This window comes from Jaculus jaculus, chromosome 8 (assembly GCF_020740685.1).
Source record: "Jaculus jaculus isolate mJacJac1 chromosome 8, mJacJac1.mat.Y.cur, whole genome shotgun sequence".
In the NCBI taxonomy this organism is placed as follows: Eukaryota; Metazoa; Chordata; class Mammalia; order Rodentia; family Dipodidae; genus Jaculus; species Jaculus jaculus.
Window position 1 is genome coordinate 117131219 of NC_059109.1, and position 16311 is coordinate 117147529.

At 44.5% G+C, this 16311-nt stretch overlaps 1 protein-coding gene across 2 annotated transcripts in view; it reads left to right on the top strand.

Moving 5' to 3' along the window:
* Rpn2 (ribophorin II) overlaps nucleotides 1-14507 on the top strand; it is a 64366-nt gene extending 49859 nt beyond the window's left edge. The window contains exons 12-18 of one of the 2 annotated variants that reach the window (XM_045156773.1): nucleotides 1809-2003; nucleotides 3437-3523; nucleotides 4729-4824; nucleotides 6460-6535; nucleotides 8877-9006; nucleotides 10337-10384; nucleotides 14175-14507. In XM_045156773.1, coding sequence (XP_045012708.1) covers nucleotides 1809-2003; nucleotides 3437-3523; nucleotides 4729-4824; nucleotides 6460-6535; nucleotides 8877-9006; nucleotides 10337-10384; nucleotides 14175-14187 — 645 coding nt within the window. In that variant the 3' untranslated portion in view covers nucleotides 14188-14507. The remainder of the gene's footprint in view (nucleotides 1-1808; nucleotides 2004-3436; nucleotides 3524-4728; nucleotides 4825-6459; nucleotides 6536-8876; nucleotides 9007-10336; nucleotides 10385-14174) is intronic. The other variant, XM_004666669.2, reaches the window with a different exon arrangement.
* The last annotated feature ends 1804 nt before the right edge of the window (nucleotides 14508-16311 follow it).

Here is a 16311-nt window from a genome sequence, read left to right on the forward strand (position 1 = left end):
TCCTGCCCAATGTCACCAGTCAAGATGTGCCACATCTCTGGGCTTCTTTCCCTAAACAATTTGATGGTTACTCTTTGTTGCTCAGGTATAAAGCCACAAATGACACTTAAACATTTTTGTATAGATTTAAAACATTTGAGGGGCTGGAGAGCTGGTTCGGTGGTTAAGGTGCTTGCCTGCAAAGCCTAAAGACCTGAGTTAAATGCCCCAGTACCCACATGAAGCCAGATGTACAAAGTGGCACGTGCATCTGAGATCATTTGCAGCTGCTGGAGGCCCTGGTGTGCCTATCCTCTCTATATCTGTCTCTGCTTGAAAATTTTTTAAAAAATCTTTGAAAGAGGGCTGGAAATATGGCTTAGCAGTTAAGCACTTGCCTGTAAAGCCTAAAGACCCCGGTTCAAGGCTCAATTCCCCAGTGCCCACATAAGCCAGATGCACAAGGGGATGCATGCATCTGGAGTTCATTTGCAGTAGCTGGAAGCCCTGGTGTGCACATTCTCTCTCTCTCTCTCTGTTGCTCTCAAATAAATAAATAAAAGTTAACAATATTTTTTTAATCTTTGAAAGAAAATCTCCAAGCATATATTAAGTTTTGCTGCAATTCTAATACACTGTGGCATAAACCCTTAGTTTCATTTATTTATTTACTTATTTGCAAGCAGAGAAAGATAGAGAGGAGACAAATAAAATGGGCATGCCAGGACTTCCAGCCACTGCAGACAAACTCCAGACAAATGTGCCACTTTGTGCATCTGGCTTTATACAGGTACTGGGGAATCAAATCTGAGTCTTTAGGCTTTGCAGGCATGCGCCTTAAACACTGAGCCATCTGTCCAGCCCAACCTTAGTTTCTTTTTTTTTTTTTTTTAATTTTTAAAAATACTTTTATTTATTTGAGAGAGAGAAAGAATGGGTGTACCAGGGACTCCAGTCATTGCAAACGAGCTCCAGATGCATGCACCCCTTTGTGCATCTGGCTTACATGGGTTCTGGAGAATCAAACTGGGATCCTTTGCCTTGTAGGCAAGTGCCTTAACCACTAAGCCATCTCTCCAGCCCCAGCCTTAGTTTCTTATGCCACCAACGGCCTAAGTACTGAGGATATTGTTAACTACTGTTTGTTGACTGGCTAGTATATCCCAGGCCTGCATTTTGGCTTTACATACATTATTACCGTCTTAACATGAACACACCCCATGCAGAAGTCAGGGTGCAGGAGGTTAAGTAACCTGCCAGCTACAAAGTATGCAGCCAGTCCTGTTTTGAGCTGAGGCTCTCTCTGACTCTGGGCTTCACTGCTGCCCTAGAACTCTGCCTTGGTATCAACACCCAGGCTTCCTCTACTAAATCTTTAGCTGGAGGCTTTTGGAAATTGAAAATGAACCTCTTCCAGTTCCACCTCATTTCCCTTCCTTTCACCCTCTGGTGGATAAGTTAATTGGGTAGCAAAGTTGCCAAAGGCTGGCAAAAAGAAGAAATGGCAGCAGTAGCAAAGAGCTTAAATCATCCCAAACTGGGCATTCAGCCTCCAAGTTTTCAGCGACTGGCTCGACCTTAAGTTAAATTTCTTTTCCTTATACCTTGTACTCAGAGGCAAAAAGTTGTCTCTGAACTAGGAACTAGGGCAGGAAGGCTGCTTGCTCCCTCCCTGCTCTGGGGAGGGGCTGGCTGATCCAGAGATCTCATGGTGACACAAGAACCCAGCCCTAGCTCTGTGCCTGGCTGATTGAATGTTGGGCCTGTAGAGTTTAAAAATTTTAAAGTTTAAAATGCTCATGCAAAGGTTGTATTGTTGTTCCTGCTAGACATTTGTTCGACTCCATAACCAGAAGACCGGCCAGGAAGTGGTATTTGTTGCTGAGCCAGATAGCAAGAATGTATATAGATTTGAACTGGACACCTCTGAAAGAAAGATCGAGTTTGACTCTGCCTCTGGTACCTATACACTCTACTTGATCATCGGAGATGCCACATTGAAGAACCCAATCCTCTGGAATGTGGTATGTGCCTGAATGCACCCTGGCCCAATAAGGGTGCCGAGCCGTTGTTTGACACATACAGATCTTTCAGGGGCCCAGGGCTCTTCTCTCTAGCCTTGTGTAGCCTGCAGGACATAAATAAGCACTGCGAGGTGATGCTCTGTATCTTTCTCTACAAACAGTAATACACTATGGCTTACAGTACTTAGGTGCTTAGTAAGTATTGATTGAATGAATTAAAGAATTTTAAATTTGAGCCAGACATGGTAGCAGAGGTAAGAGGATCACTGTGAGTTCCAGGCCACCCTGAGTCTACGTAGTAAATTCCAGGTTGGCCTGAACTAGAGTGAATCCCTACCTTGAAAAACCAAAAAAAAAGAAGAAGAAGAAAGAAATGTAAATTTGGCTGGGCATGGTGGCACATGCCTTTAATCCTAGAACTTGGGAGGCAGAGGTAGGAGGATTGCCATGAGTTTGAGGCCACCTTGAGTGTACATAGTAACTTTCAGTTCAGCCTGGGCTAGAGTGAGACCCTACCTCTAAAAACCGTAAATAAATAAAAAGAAATGTAAATTTGTCCTCCTTAAGTTTAGCAACCCATGAATTTCTATAAATAATATGCTAACATGCTAGAAGAGGGTTTTCATGTTATAGCAAAGTACCTTTCAGAGATGAAAAAATGTGATCCTTGCCTTTGAGGTGTGGTATATCTATTTCAAGAAGGTGCGGGGATGAGATAGGAATTCTGGTAACAGTTTAGGGTAACATGTAATAGTGAATTCTAGGTGTGCAAAATGCTAGTAAATATGACCAGTATATGTGTAGTATATTATGGTTTACAGATGCTCTTCCCCATGCACCTCACTTGTTATTGATGACAGAAAACTTCTTGAAAGACATGGCCTTGGAACAGATGGTTGAGTAGTATCTGGGGGCTAAGGGATGGATGTTGGGGAACAGCCCTACAGAGAAGCTCAACATCATGTGCTCAGTGAGAGGGAATGAGGAAAGTGGTTCTGTTTGTTTTTTTTTTTTTAAACCCTGAGCAAGAGAGTTTTCCTCTCTCTCTCTCTCTCTCTCTCTCTCTCTCTCTCTATCCCTCCCTCTCTCTCTCTCTCTCTCTCTCTTTTAACATGACTAAATCACACTTCCCAGGGATACTAAGCAGTTTCTGATTACAATTGTAGCAGCCAGTGTACCAGCTGGGATTTTTGTATTAAGCAGCTCTATGGGGCTTTCTCTTCCATACTGGTAGAAAATTGGAACTCTTGCTCTAAAAGGTACTTGTTTTGTTCTTGAAATTTTTACTGCCGCCATTGTGTCGGCTAATGGATCAGAAGTGATGGAAGCCTTTTCAGGCATGGTCCTGTATGGAAGTCAGGGACAGTCATCCAGCTGAGGATCTGCACCCCCTTCTGCATCCTGTGCCTCTAAGAACTACCCTTGTTTTTCAGGCTGATGTGGTCATCAAGTTCCCTGAAGAAGAAGCTCCTTCCACTGTCCTGTCCCAGAACCTTTTCACCCCAAAACAGGAAATTCAGGTATACTCCAAATAAATGTCTTATTCACTAAGCTTTGAGGAGAAACAGGCCCAGCTCAGGCTGACCTGGAATTTACTATGTAGTCTCAGGCTTACCTCGAACTCATGGAAATCCTCCTACCTCTGCCTCCCGAGTGCTGGGATTAAAGGTGTGCACCACCACGCCTGGCTAAGAAGTCTTTTTGTTTAAAAAGTCTGGGTGCACAAGTGTATTGCAGTTCATTTGGTCCTCACGGTCTTTTCAAAATGTAGTAGAGAGGTCATTGCTCTTCTGGCTCCCAACTCTACAGCTGGAAACTGAGGCAGAGAGTGGTTAAAGTGGGTTGCTCCTACTCTGACGGCCATACATATTAATTTGAGCCTCAGTAATGTATAGATTCCCAGTTCATTGCTGTTTCTGCTAGTTCTTGCTGTAGAGCTGAGCTCAGAGAATTCATGTCCATTTGCTCAAGAGAACATTTGAATAAATATCAGAGGACTGCTTATCTTTCTGATTTCACTCTGAATATCAAGTAGAATAAGTAAGGAAGAAATTTTATTCAAGGTATCCTTACAGCTGTGGCTGGGAGAGAGGAGGAGAGGTAGGGTTGGAACCATCTACAGATAGAGTGAGACCCTGTTCAATTTATTTTTTATTTTATTTTTGTTGTTGTTATTGTTTTGTTTTTCGAGGTAGGGTTGCACTCTAGTCCTGGCTGACCTGGAATTCATTCTGTATTCTCAGAGTGGCCTCGAACTCACGGCGATCCTCCTACCTCTGCCTCCCAAATGCTGGGATTAAAGGCGTGTGCCACCATGCCCGGCTTGCCCTGTTCAGTTTTAAAGGGAGATGGTTTACCGTCAGTTCATCAACTGTAGCAAGGCAGTGACATTGTGAAGTCTAAAGTTCTGCTTGAGTGTGTCACCTAAGCTATCCCTAGGCCCGGGCACCCTCAGCACAAGCTACATGAACTTGATGAGCTGCGTTCTCCAACCTCCAAGTGGCAGTGAGTCTCTGAACTAGAAAAGCTGACCAGGAGCTGGGAACAGCCTAGCGTCCTGAGATCAAAAGCCCCATTGAGAAGAGAGGCATAAGGCCAAATGGCTGATTGTTGCAGAAGGTTTTAGTCACTGGACGGTGTTTCCTCTTTATGATTGTTGTTGACATGGCAGCCCTGCCGTAAAGGGTACATTTTGAATTCTTCCTGGTGTGTCTTGTCTTGACAGCACCTGTTCCGCGAGCCTGAGAAGAGACCCCCCACGGTGGTATCCAATACGTTCACAGCTCTCATCCTCTCACCCTTGCTCCTGCTCTTTGCATTGGTGAGTCACCATAATTAGCATGGACAGTGTGTCTGCCTCTAGGTTCAGCCGATGTAGCCATTCCAAAGGGGTCTTTGTGCTCAGGCCTTAGCACAGCAGTGAGTCTAGCAGCTGTGCTGTGAACTGATGGTCAGAAAGTTTTAGAATAACCCAAATTCCTCACTATGGGGGAGCTGCCAAAGAAACACATCCATTAACAAGAGAGCATGAGAAAGTTCCTACTAGACTCTAACAGTGACACAGTGCAGACTGGGACCCTCCAGAGGAGTGCTCAGATGAGATCGAGTGTAAGAAAACAGAAGACCAGTGTTGAGAGCTGTAAGAATAGAGAGTGGGCTGTGCATTTCAGATCTGTGTGGAGCATAAAACTGGAACAAATCTAAGGTCCTTTTAAAGCAAACACTAATTTGTCCACCCATACAGTGGGTGCTAAGCAGGTTGTTACCACAAAGAGAGATCTGCCATCAGAGTCAAGGTATATAATTGTATATTTAGTATAATCTTTGTGAAAAGAATTTATTTTAGTTTTTCAAGGTAGGGTCTCACTCTAGCTCAGACTGACCTGGGATTCAGTATGTAGTCTCAGGGTAGCCTTGAACTCACGGCAGTCCTCCCACTTCTGCCTCCCAAGTGCTGGGATTAAAGGCGTGCACTGCCACGTCTGGCTGGAAAAAAATTGAAAACCTCTTCACCTTTAAGGAGACACTCTAGAGAGTATAGAAAATGGAAATTCTTACTTTTCATACTTTGTTATACAGATGATAGATATATCCTATAACCAGTGGATTGGTTATTATTTTTTATTGACTTTTTTTTTTTTTTTTTTTGGTTTTTCGAGGTGGGGTTTCACACTAGCTGGGGCTGACCTGGAACTCACTATGTAGTTTCAGGATGGTCTCGAACTCATGATGATCCTCCTACCACTGCCTCCCGAGTGCTGGGATTAAAGGTGTGCGCCACCACATCTGACTTTTCTTTGATTCTTTTAAAAGAACTAACAGTTACATATCCTCAACATTCAGAAAAATTTGAGAAAAAAGTTCATTACTTTAAAAAAAATTTATCCTTATTTATTTAGTTGTTTATTTGAGAGAAAGAGCAGCAGATAGAGAATGAGCACACAAGGGCCTCCAGCCACTGCAAAAGGAGTATTGGTTAATCTAAATCTAGAAAGCATGCCACAAGCTTTGAGAAACCAGACCCTGGGGTGTGAGCCCTATTTTCACAAAAATTCAGGTGATCAAAATTTCCACAGGTACAGAGTCCACGATGGAAGCATCAGGTTCATGGTGCCAGTTCTGAGAGAGCTTAATGGAAGTGTCGGTTATTTCCTCTTGACCTTTCAGCTCTGCCTTCATCTGTGTTATAATAGAAGTTTGCCATCATTAAGAACGATGTTCAGGTTTGCATTTCCAAGCACATTGCATGTGCTGCAATGTCCTTCTAAAGAAACAAGGGAACAGTTTTTCCTGAGGACTTATAATAGGGTAGTTGTCACTTGGAAAAATTTCCTGTCTTTCTAGTATGCCTGAACTTTTAAGCCGTAGGGCTTTTGTTGGATTAGTGTTGGCATGGTGTATGTTGCCACTCTTTCAAGTTCTAATGCCTTCTTAATTTATTCTCCCTGTCATTCAGTGGATCCGGATTGGTGCCAATGTCTCCAACTTCACTTTTGCTCCTAGCACTATTATCTTTCACCTGGGACATGCTGGTAAGTGCCCCAAGCTGCTAATTCCATTTAACCTCCTCTGACATTTTGTCTGCCCACTCAAAGCCCTGTTAAGTAGACCCACAACCTATTAACTATAATGACTTAATAGCATAACATTTCCCTCTTCCTTCTGGCCTTTTAGGACAGTTAATACGATGATAAACCTGTTTGGCCCATCAGCTTAGAACAGCTGTCATTATATTGGGCCTCATTGTACTGGGAGGCCGTTGTCAGGCCATTTACCCTCATTTAATAGCCCTGTTCATTTCCAGAGATTACTCACTTATTGTATCTTTAGACTGAGCCATCTTCCTGGATGAAGAGCATTAATGCAGTTTCCAAAGGTTATGTTTCCCCACCGCATCGATCTTCACATTTGCCAGCAGCTCTGTCTGGACAGTAATAGAAAACAGTCCCTTCTTCAGTCAGACATGCTGTCCTGCATTGTTCTGAGAACTTAGGACCTCACCAGCCTAGACACCTTGAGACAGTGAATTCACAGTTAAGCATTGTGGGACTATGACACTGTGGGGTCAGTGTGGCCTTCCACCTCACAGACTTGTCCCTTTGCCTCTTCGGGAGTCATCTCCGCATCCATTTACATGGCTTCCAGAGGGATCCCTAGATGAATCCCTTGACAATCCTGACAGATGCTTGTCTGTTTTTCTAGGGAAAGAGAAAGTCTGTAACTTTGATTAGATTCCCATAGTGGACCATGACCTCAAAAATGGCTAAACACCCCCATGGCAGTTCATCTGTCATCTTTCTGGGCAAAGCTGTCAGGATGACCTTTCTTTCCCGCTGAGTTACTGGACTTGAGCGATAGCCCTTCTGGGTCAGACTGAGAGCAAATCCTGAATATCAATGTGTTCAGAGCTGTGACTCCTCTTTGATGGTGTGCTTTTTGTATGTGTTTCCTCATTGGATTCTCAATATACAAACCGGATAGGTATGATGGAGTAGCAACTATGATCCATTTGACACATGAGAGAATTGAGACTCAGAGAAACTACATGGTCCAGAATGCATAGCTTACAGTGCCCAGCTCTGAGTCTTTCCCACTGAGTCTTCCCCTTTGGGCTTCTTTGCCCACTTCCTGGTATAGTGGCAAATCGTCTTTATGGTTCTGATGAAAAGGAAATGTGAAGAGTTTGAAAAATAAAAAAATCCTAAATATTGCCAGGCGTGGTGGTGCATACCTTTAATCTCAATACCTGGAAGGCAGAGGTAGGAGGATCGCTGAGTTCAAGACTACAGAGTGAATTCCAGGTCAGCCTGAGCTAGAGCGAGACCCTGTTTGGGGGGGGGGTAATCCTAAATATGATAAAGACAAAAACAAGGGCTGGAAAATGGCTTAGCAGTTAAGGCGCTTTCCTGGGAAGCCTAAGGACCCAGGTTTGATTCCCAGGATCATGTAAGCCAGATGCATATGGAGTTCATTTGCAGTGACTTGAGGCTCTGGCGTGCCCTTTCTCTCTCTCTCTCTCTCAATAAAATATGCAGAGCTGGGTGTGGTGCTGCATGCCTTTAAGTCCCAGCACTCAGGAGGCAGAGGTACTAGGATTGCTGAGCTCAAGCCCACCCTGAGACTACATAGTGAATTCTAGGTCAGCCTGGACTAGAGCAAGACCCTACCTTGGGGGGGAGGGGTCAAGAAAACAAACAAAAAATAAAGATAAGAAATTTCCTCAAAAAAAAACCCAAAAACAGCTCTCCATTAAATAAGCAAAGAAAGAAAATGTTAAGCTGGGCGTGGTGTTGCATCCCAGCACTCAGGAGGCAGAAGTAAGAGGATCTCCATGAGATTGAGGCCACCCTGAGACTATATAGTGAATTCCAGGTCAGCCTGGGCTACAGTGAGACCCTACCTTAAAGTGGTTGCAGGGGGTGGGAGCTGGAGAGATGGTTTAGTGGTTAAGGCGCATGCCTGTGAAGCCTAAGGACCAGGTTCAATTCTCTAGGTCCCATGTAAGTTAGATGCACATAGTGGCACATGCATCTGGAGTTTATTTGCAGTAGCTAGAAGCCCTGGCGTGCCCATTCTCACACACTCCTCCACACATGACTGTAATAAATAAATAAAAATTAAGAAAAAATGTGAGCAGGACTATGGGTTGGATAAAGGAGCTGAAGTCAGATATTTACCTCTGGATTGCTTGGAAGAGCAGGCTGAAAGGCAAGTATACTGAGTTACCTGTTTTCTGGCATTGAGTTAAAAGGGACAAACAAGCTGGTATAGAAATAGAGACCTTTTCATGACCCAGTAAGCCCTGCTCCTCACTCCTCTCCTCCATGACATTGTCACTGTTTCATTAATTGGATGTCATGACACTTCTTGTAGCAATGCTGGGGCTCATGTATGTCTACTGGACTCAGCTCAACATGTTCCAGACCCTGAAGTACCTGGCCGTCCTGGGCAGTGTGACATTTCTGGCTGGCAATCGGATGCTGGCCCAGCAAGCAGTCAAGAGGTGAGACTGGGAATAAGAGATGTTTGCCTTAGCAATGCCAGCCTAACTCTGAGACTGGGGTATGTGGCAACATGATTCCCATCTTTAGGGACAGATATGATCCCTTAATCCAGCCTGTTACAGAAGCTGTAAAAACTTTTAAATCCCAGAGTCCTAGTGACTATAGATGCATGAAAACCACAATGATGTGTCCCTATACACTGAAATAGGTTAGATATATTGTACAAAGTTGTCAGCTTGCTGACAACTGCTAAAATCCTCTCTGAAGGATTTCTGATCCTTCAGGATCACTGATAAAAATCCTTCTCTATCACCCTGCCTCGAGAGTGGCACCTGTGGAGCCCCTGATGGTGCCAATACTCTTCCTCCCATTTGTAGGTCTGTGTTCTGCTCACCAGCAGTGACTCCCAACAGGGAGCATTTGCCTAGGAGCCCATACCCCCCCACACCATGAATGCAACCAGGCAGCCTTAGAGACAAATGTTTGAGGCGATGGCAGCTTGACTTTCAGAATAGAATTGGAGGCAAATTTAAATGTCACATAGGTGTTTCTCATTGATTTGACTTTATTAGAATCTGGGTGATTTCAACAACGCAAAGGCCAATAAGAAAAGGTCAGAATTGCTTTCACCTTTAGAAGAAATCATTTCCAGACATTCCCTGCTTCCTCCCCACTGGGACTTCTGCTAGCATGCCCTCCAACATGGCTGCCAGTTAGGTCTGTCCAATTCAAGAGGTGTTCTCTGGAAGACTAGTAATGGGTGGGAGAAGTAGGGATGCCATCTCCTGTGTTTCTGTTGTGAACCTCTGGAGTGCCTCACTGGGATTCTGCGTGGACGTCCTCTTTGGCTTCCCCGTAGTAATCTGGGTCCCAGCAGAGCTCCTGCTAATGCCAGCAGAAGTGGCTGCTTCATCTTTCTGCCTCTTGAACAGCCTTCACTTGGCTGCTGGGCATTGTATTGAGAAAAAGCCAGGGACTTGGCTGTTTTTCCAAAGCATAGCAGTTTCCTCGCAGCAACCAATCTGAGGCTCCAGGTTGTCCACAAAACCACCAAAATCAAGGGGGAAAGCTGGTTAGAAACCATTTCCTGTAGAGCCTGTCTTAGCAGAAGTTCCTAAACTGGACTCCTAAATTGTGTGCACTTTCCAGGGAGAGGTGCCATGGTGTTCACTGAAGGGGAAAGCCCCACTCTTCGCGGGACTTGCAGCCAGTGCTGCCCTGGGAACAAGAGGGAGCCTAATGGAAGCTCTGGTTGGGTTTTGCCATTTCTGTCCTCAGCTTCTTTCTCACTGTCCTTTCTTGATTCTCAAACCCTCTTTCCTTTGGCAGGATCGCTGCAGAGCAGAGCAGTAGATTGGCAAAATATAGGACACTACGGTAAAGATGAAGGGCGACTCACCCCAGAAGCAGGCCCTCTTTCCCTTGCATGTTAGTGGCCCTGCCCAGTTTCAGTCCACTCACCCTCCCCTCTGCTCCCTGTGGCAAAGCAAACGTGAGGCCTTTTTACAACTTGCTGGATGAGGTGACTGAACCAGGGCAATTGCTTCTTGAGTTAGCCCAGCTGCTGGGGTAACTTTCCCATAGGGTATGATTTGTATGCAACAGCCTCTGTCTGTTTTTAGGGGAGCAGAGTTGAGGATAAGCCAAGGCCGGCTTGGGACTTCTTAAGAGGGACCCCATGCAAACCACTTGCATTCATTAACTTATAATCCTGTGGCAAATCCTGGCACACCTCATCACTGTTTCTAGACCTTTCCATAACACTTAACTTATAATTGGTAAGATTCGAATAACTGCTGATCACAGATTAAGGTCAACAGCAGAATACAGGTGTCTAGAGTGCAGAGTGTGGTACAGGGTTGTCCCATGTCACTCCTTCTTCCAGAGCCCAGTTCTGGTTCTAGGGAATGGGTGCAAGGAAGGACAGAGTGCTGCTTTATACCAGGGGTCCACGAAAAGTTTTTGGGACAATCCAGTGATATTTTGGGATTTGCAAGCTGGATGGTCTCTGTCATTACTCAGTTTCTTCAGCCAACATTGTCCTGTGAAAGCCATAGACCATGCAGTCAAGTGAGTGTGGCTATATTCTAATACCATATTTAACTAAACTGGTGGGGCTGGATATGGCCTGTGTGACACCGTTAGCTGACCTCTGCCCCAGGCCAACAAGTAAGTCCTCAACAAGGGAGGGTTTGGGTTTCCAGGTCATGTCCTCCTTCCTTACCTCTTGCTTTGGAAATGGTTTTCGCTGCCAAAACAACGAAGCCATTTAATCCTTTGAAAATCGGAGAGATCAACCAAAGCCTAGGATTCAGAGCTTTCTCACTGCCGTGTAAGCATAACCCTGGTCACCTCATCCTCAGGAAAGAAACTGCACTAGGTTTGATTTTTTTTCTCTCCCCAGGTTTAATTGAGGTGTAATTTACATATAGTAAATTACCTTTATATTGTGTAGTTCTGTTCATCTTTTATGTTTGTTTTTTGAGGTAGGGTCTTGCTCTAGCCCAGGCTGACCAGGAATTCACTGTGCAGTCTCAGAATGACTTTGAACTCTTGACAATCCTCCTGCTTCGTCCTCCTGAGTGCTGGAATTAAAAGCATATGCCACCATGTCCCGCTAATCTTTATTTTGATTTATTATTTGAGAGAGAGTGGGGCAGATAGAGATGAGAGAGAACGGGCACGCCAGGGCCTCTAGCACTGCAACAAACTCCAGACACGTACGCCCCTTGTGCATCTGGCCTACGTGGATCCTGGAGAAGCGAACCTGGGTCCTTTGGCTTTGCAGGCAAGTGTCCTAACTGCTAAGCCATCTCCCACCCCTTAAAAGAAATTTTTTTTTAATTTTTTTTTTTTTTTTTTTTAAATTTGAGAGTGACAGACACAGAGAGAAAGACAGATAGAGGGAGGGAGAGAGAACGGGCGCGCCAGGGCTTCCAGCCTCTGCAAACAAACTCCAGACGCGTGCGCCCCCTTGTGCATCTGGCTAACATGGGACCTGGGGAACCGAGCCTCAAACCAGCGTCCTTACGCTTCACAGGCAACCGCTTAACTGCTAAGCCATCTCTCCAGCCCCCCCCCCCAATTTTTTTTTAAGCATATTGTGCAGACACTGTGGCACATGTCTATAATCCCAGCACTTGGGAGGTGATCAGAAGTGAGTTTAAAGCCAGGCTGGACTACACAAGGTCCTATCTCCAGAAAGAAAGAGAGAGAAGAAAGAAAAAAGGAAAAATTAAAAATAAAAAAGTGTTTAATCGTGTAACTACCACCTCAACAAAATATACTGACTCCACACTTCTAAGAAGTCCCCTGTGTCTGTTTTGTGAGCAGTCTTTCTCTGCCCCTGTGCCCTGGCTTTCCCATTTGATTTGCACTCAGTTACGGTTGCCCTGAGACTTGTCTTTCTGCCACATGTTGAATTTCAGTTTTTACTCTGGAATTTTTTTGTTTGTTTTGTTTTTGTTTTTTGAGGTAGAGTCTCACTCTAGCTCAGGCTGACCTGGAATTTGCTATGTAGTTTCAGGGTGGCCTCAAACTCATAGCGATCCTCCTATCTCTCTGCCTCCCAAATGCTGGGATTAAAGGCGTGTGCCACCACACCCAGTTTTGCTCTGGATTTTTTGAGTCTGTGATTTTTTAAAAATTTTTTTGTTTATTTTTATTTATTTGAGAGTGACAGAGAGAGAGAGAGAGAGAGAATGGGCGCTCCAGGGCTTAGAGAGAGAGAGAATGGGCACGCCAGGGCTTCCAGCCACTGCAAACGAACTCCAGATGTGTGTGCCTCCTTGTGCATCTGGCTAATGTGGGTCCTGGAGAATCAAGCCTCGAACTGGGGTCCTTAGGCTTCACAGGCGAGCACTTAACAGCTAAGCCATCTCTCCAGCCCGAGTGTGATTTTCAAGTAATTTGTCTCACCTACTACCCCAAGTCATATTGTTTGATCATTTTGAGCTTGTGGAAGTTGGTACCCAGTATCTAGGATTATGCCTGGTGGCTGTGTGCTGTTGACCTGTGGCAGATGTTTGTTTCATTAGACATAATCAGATTGTAACTTTTCAACCCAGGTCTAAGTTTATGGGCCTCTACAACTGCTGTCTCATTTCTTACTCATGCTATCCTTTTCTGTATGGACATTTCCAAACACATTCAGTGTTGCCATGAACCTCTGCACACTGGCAAGGAGTTAAGAGTGCATGCTTTGGCCCCCAGGACTTGCTCCATGCCTGTGCATGCCCCTGGAAACTAATAATTGGTGTGGAGCCTGCTGTTCTATTCTGAAAGACTGACATGATTGCTCCAGTCCTCACCACAAGCTCTCACTGCCTGCTGAGGGTACAGTGTACTGGCATCTCTCCTGTCTGCCAGACCAATCGCTTCTGCTGTCACCTCCTGCTTAGTCTGTATGGAATGTCAATTTCCTTGAGTTTTCCCATCTCTTCTTAGAGTCTGGGGGAAGGGGTGGGGTGGGGTGGGGTGATAGACGGGTTTGTACCCTCTTTAAGTTTTTCTGAGAACTGAGCATGATGATGCATCCCAGTGCTTTGGAGGCTGGTGCAGTGCAGGAGGAGTATCGTGAATTTTGAGCCTGGGCTATATATATATGAAGACCCTGTCTCTAAATTAACTAATATTTCAGTGAGCCAAGTCCTATTTTCAGGAATCATTCTCTGTTAAGTTTAGGTGCTGAGTCTGGCTACAGGCAAGAGTGTGGTATCCTCGATAGGAATATGGCGCAGGCTGTCATCTTGCAAGCTACACAGACCATGTGTTGGTAGGCAGGTGTGGAGTCTGGGAGATTGAAGATTAGCATTTTCCAAACTTGCCTCTCTATTCTTCTGGTTGAAATTTGTCCTTGTTGGCCTCATGCCGTGAGGGGTGTGCCTGGAATTACCTCATCTCCCTATGTTTTCAGTGCCCCTTTCTTTCTTAGTTATCAGCTGCATTTCATTGTTAAGTAATCATTGGTTTCAGAACCAGCTGTCTCACATCCTTTTGTTAAATGAGAAGAAACATATGTAACCAGAACCATTAGATACAAGAGTATCCCTTTGTGAACAGAATCTTTTAGCAGAAGAGTTAACTTGGTCTTTCTGTTGTCCCAGTTAGGAGCTGTGATGGTAACTTGAGACTGTCGATGATTTTGTTTCTCCTCATTTTCTTCCAGAACTGCACATTAGTTCCCGAAAAAGAATGGAAACTCTGAAAACTGAAATGAATGTTGAAAACAAGAAGTCAAGAACAATTCATTGTGAAAAGAGGAATGAGGGAAACACACACACACACACCATGTTATTTAAAAAGAAAAAGTTGAAATGTGGGTATACTTGTTTTTCCATTTTTCCTACATAAAGCAGATACATGTGAGCCCAGATTGTCTGTTTCTTTGGCATACTGCCTCACAAGATGCTGTGAATATCCCAAATGACCCAGATGTTGCTTTTCAAAGGTTGAAATCTGTAATTATCTACTTTGGAATAAAGAGAATAATAGGAACAAAGACCTGATTGAGAACTTATTCAGTACTTGGTGTTTTGGGCCCTGGTATGTTTCATGTAAAGACTTAGCCGGGCTGGGCGTGGTACACGCCTTTAATCCTAGCACTCGGGAGGCAGAGGTAGGAGGATCACCATGAGTTCAAGGCCACCCTGAGACTACAGAGTTAATTCCAGGTCAGCCTGGACCAGAGTGAGACCCTACCTCGAAAAACCAAAAACAAAAAAAAAAAGACTTAGCCGGGCCTTATCTGTTGTTGAGATAGCCAGGGTGTTTCCCATAGGTCCTTCTCACCTCTTTCCTAACGTGATGTGGAGAGGTTTGGAAAGCTTGCTTCCTTTCCGCTTCTCAAGCAGTGAGCACTGCATTGGAGCCCTGTGGGATCTGAAGGTGATGTTGGGCACAGCCACTAGGACTTGTTCCAGGTTCCTGCCTTAAAAGTTTGGGCTCAGCACACAATTGGGAAGGGTTAAGGTTATCTTAAAGGAAAGCTGTCAGCTTCAGTCTATTCCTGCTGCTGTAACAAAATACTGTAATTTATAAATAGTAAGTTTATTTCTTTTCTAGAGACTAGGAAGTCCAAGTTTAAGGCACTAACAGATTTAGTATCTAAGGCTGGAGAGATGGCTTAGCGGTTAAGGTGCTCGCCTGCAAAGCCAAAGGACGCAGGTTTGATTTCCTAGATGTACAAAGCCAGATGCACAAAGTGGCACATGCATCTGGAATTTGTTTACAGTGGCTGAAGATCTTGGCATGCCCATTCTCTCTCTCTCAAATATTAAAAGGGTTGTTAGATTTAGTATCTAGTGAGAGATCATTACTCATTGACAGTGCTGTCTTCATTTTCTTGCATAGTAGAAAGGAGAGTTGGAAAAGCTAATCTGAGACCCAAAACACTAGAAGGCGCCTGGGCATCAACAGGTACAAAGGCTGTGAGGCCAGAGCACAGCGTCCTTGGCCTGTTTGACCAGACCATTGTAAGTGAAGAGGCAGAAACCAGAACATGCTGGCTTTGAAGGGATGTGGTAAAAGGAATAGATTTTCTTTTAGGACCAATGGCAAAGTTCAGGCAACTGGGTGTTATGTTGGGTTATAGTGGAGACACTTGCTGCCTTTCAGACTTTATGGACGAAGCCTCTCGCGCACTCAGATACGATGCAAGGCTGCCGTGGGCAGCAGGGGTAGGTGAGGGAAGCTGGTTACTGTAGCCAAGTAGGTTTGGGAGGAAGGAGAGGACAGATGTGTTGCTCAAATTACTCAGCACATAAGCCTGGGCCTGGGCCTGGCCCTGACATAAGAAGTCCAAAGAAGAATCATGAAACTTGTTTGAATTCCCTAGCGAGCAGGGTCCAAATGTCCTCCCTCTCCTTCTCTCTCTTGTCTGACAGGATCTCACTATGAAGCTGAAGCAAACCTGTAACTCACTGTGTAGTGCATAGTGTGATCGTTCTGCCTTTTTCTCCCTCATACTGGGCCTGTGGCCACCATGTCCAATACACCATACACACCTTTACATCTGTTGGCTTTAGTTTCCATATTAATGGAAAAGAAAATACTTCTGAAGGCATTATAAGGATCAGATGTCATCAGACCCAAATCACAACGTAAAATTATATATATGTGCATATATATAAAAATTAAAATAATTACCACTTTATTATAAAATAACCTTTTTTAAAAATTTTTCTTTGAGGTCAGGATTCACTCTAGTCCAAGCTGGCCTGGAATTTACTCTGTAGTCTCAGGCTGGTCTCGAACTCAGGGCAATCCTCCTACTTTGCTGAAATTAAAGGCATGTGCCACCATAC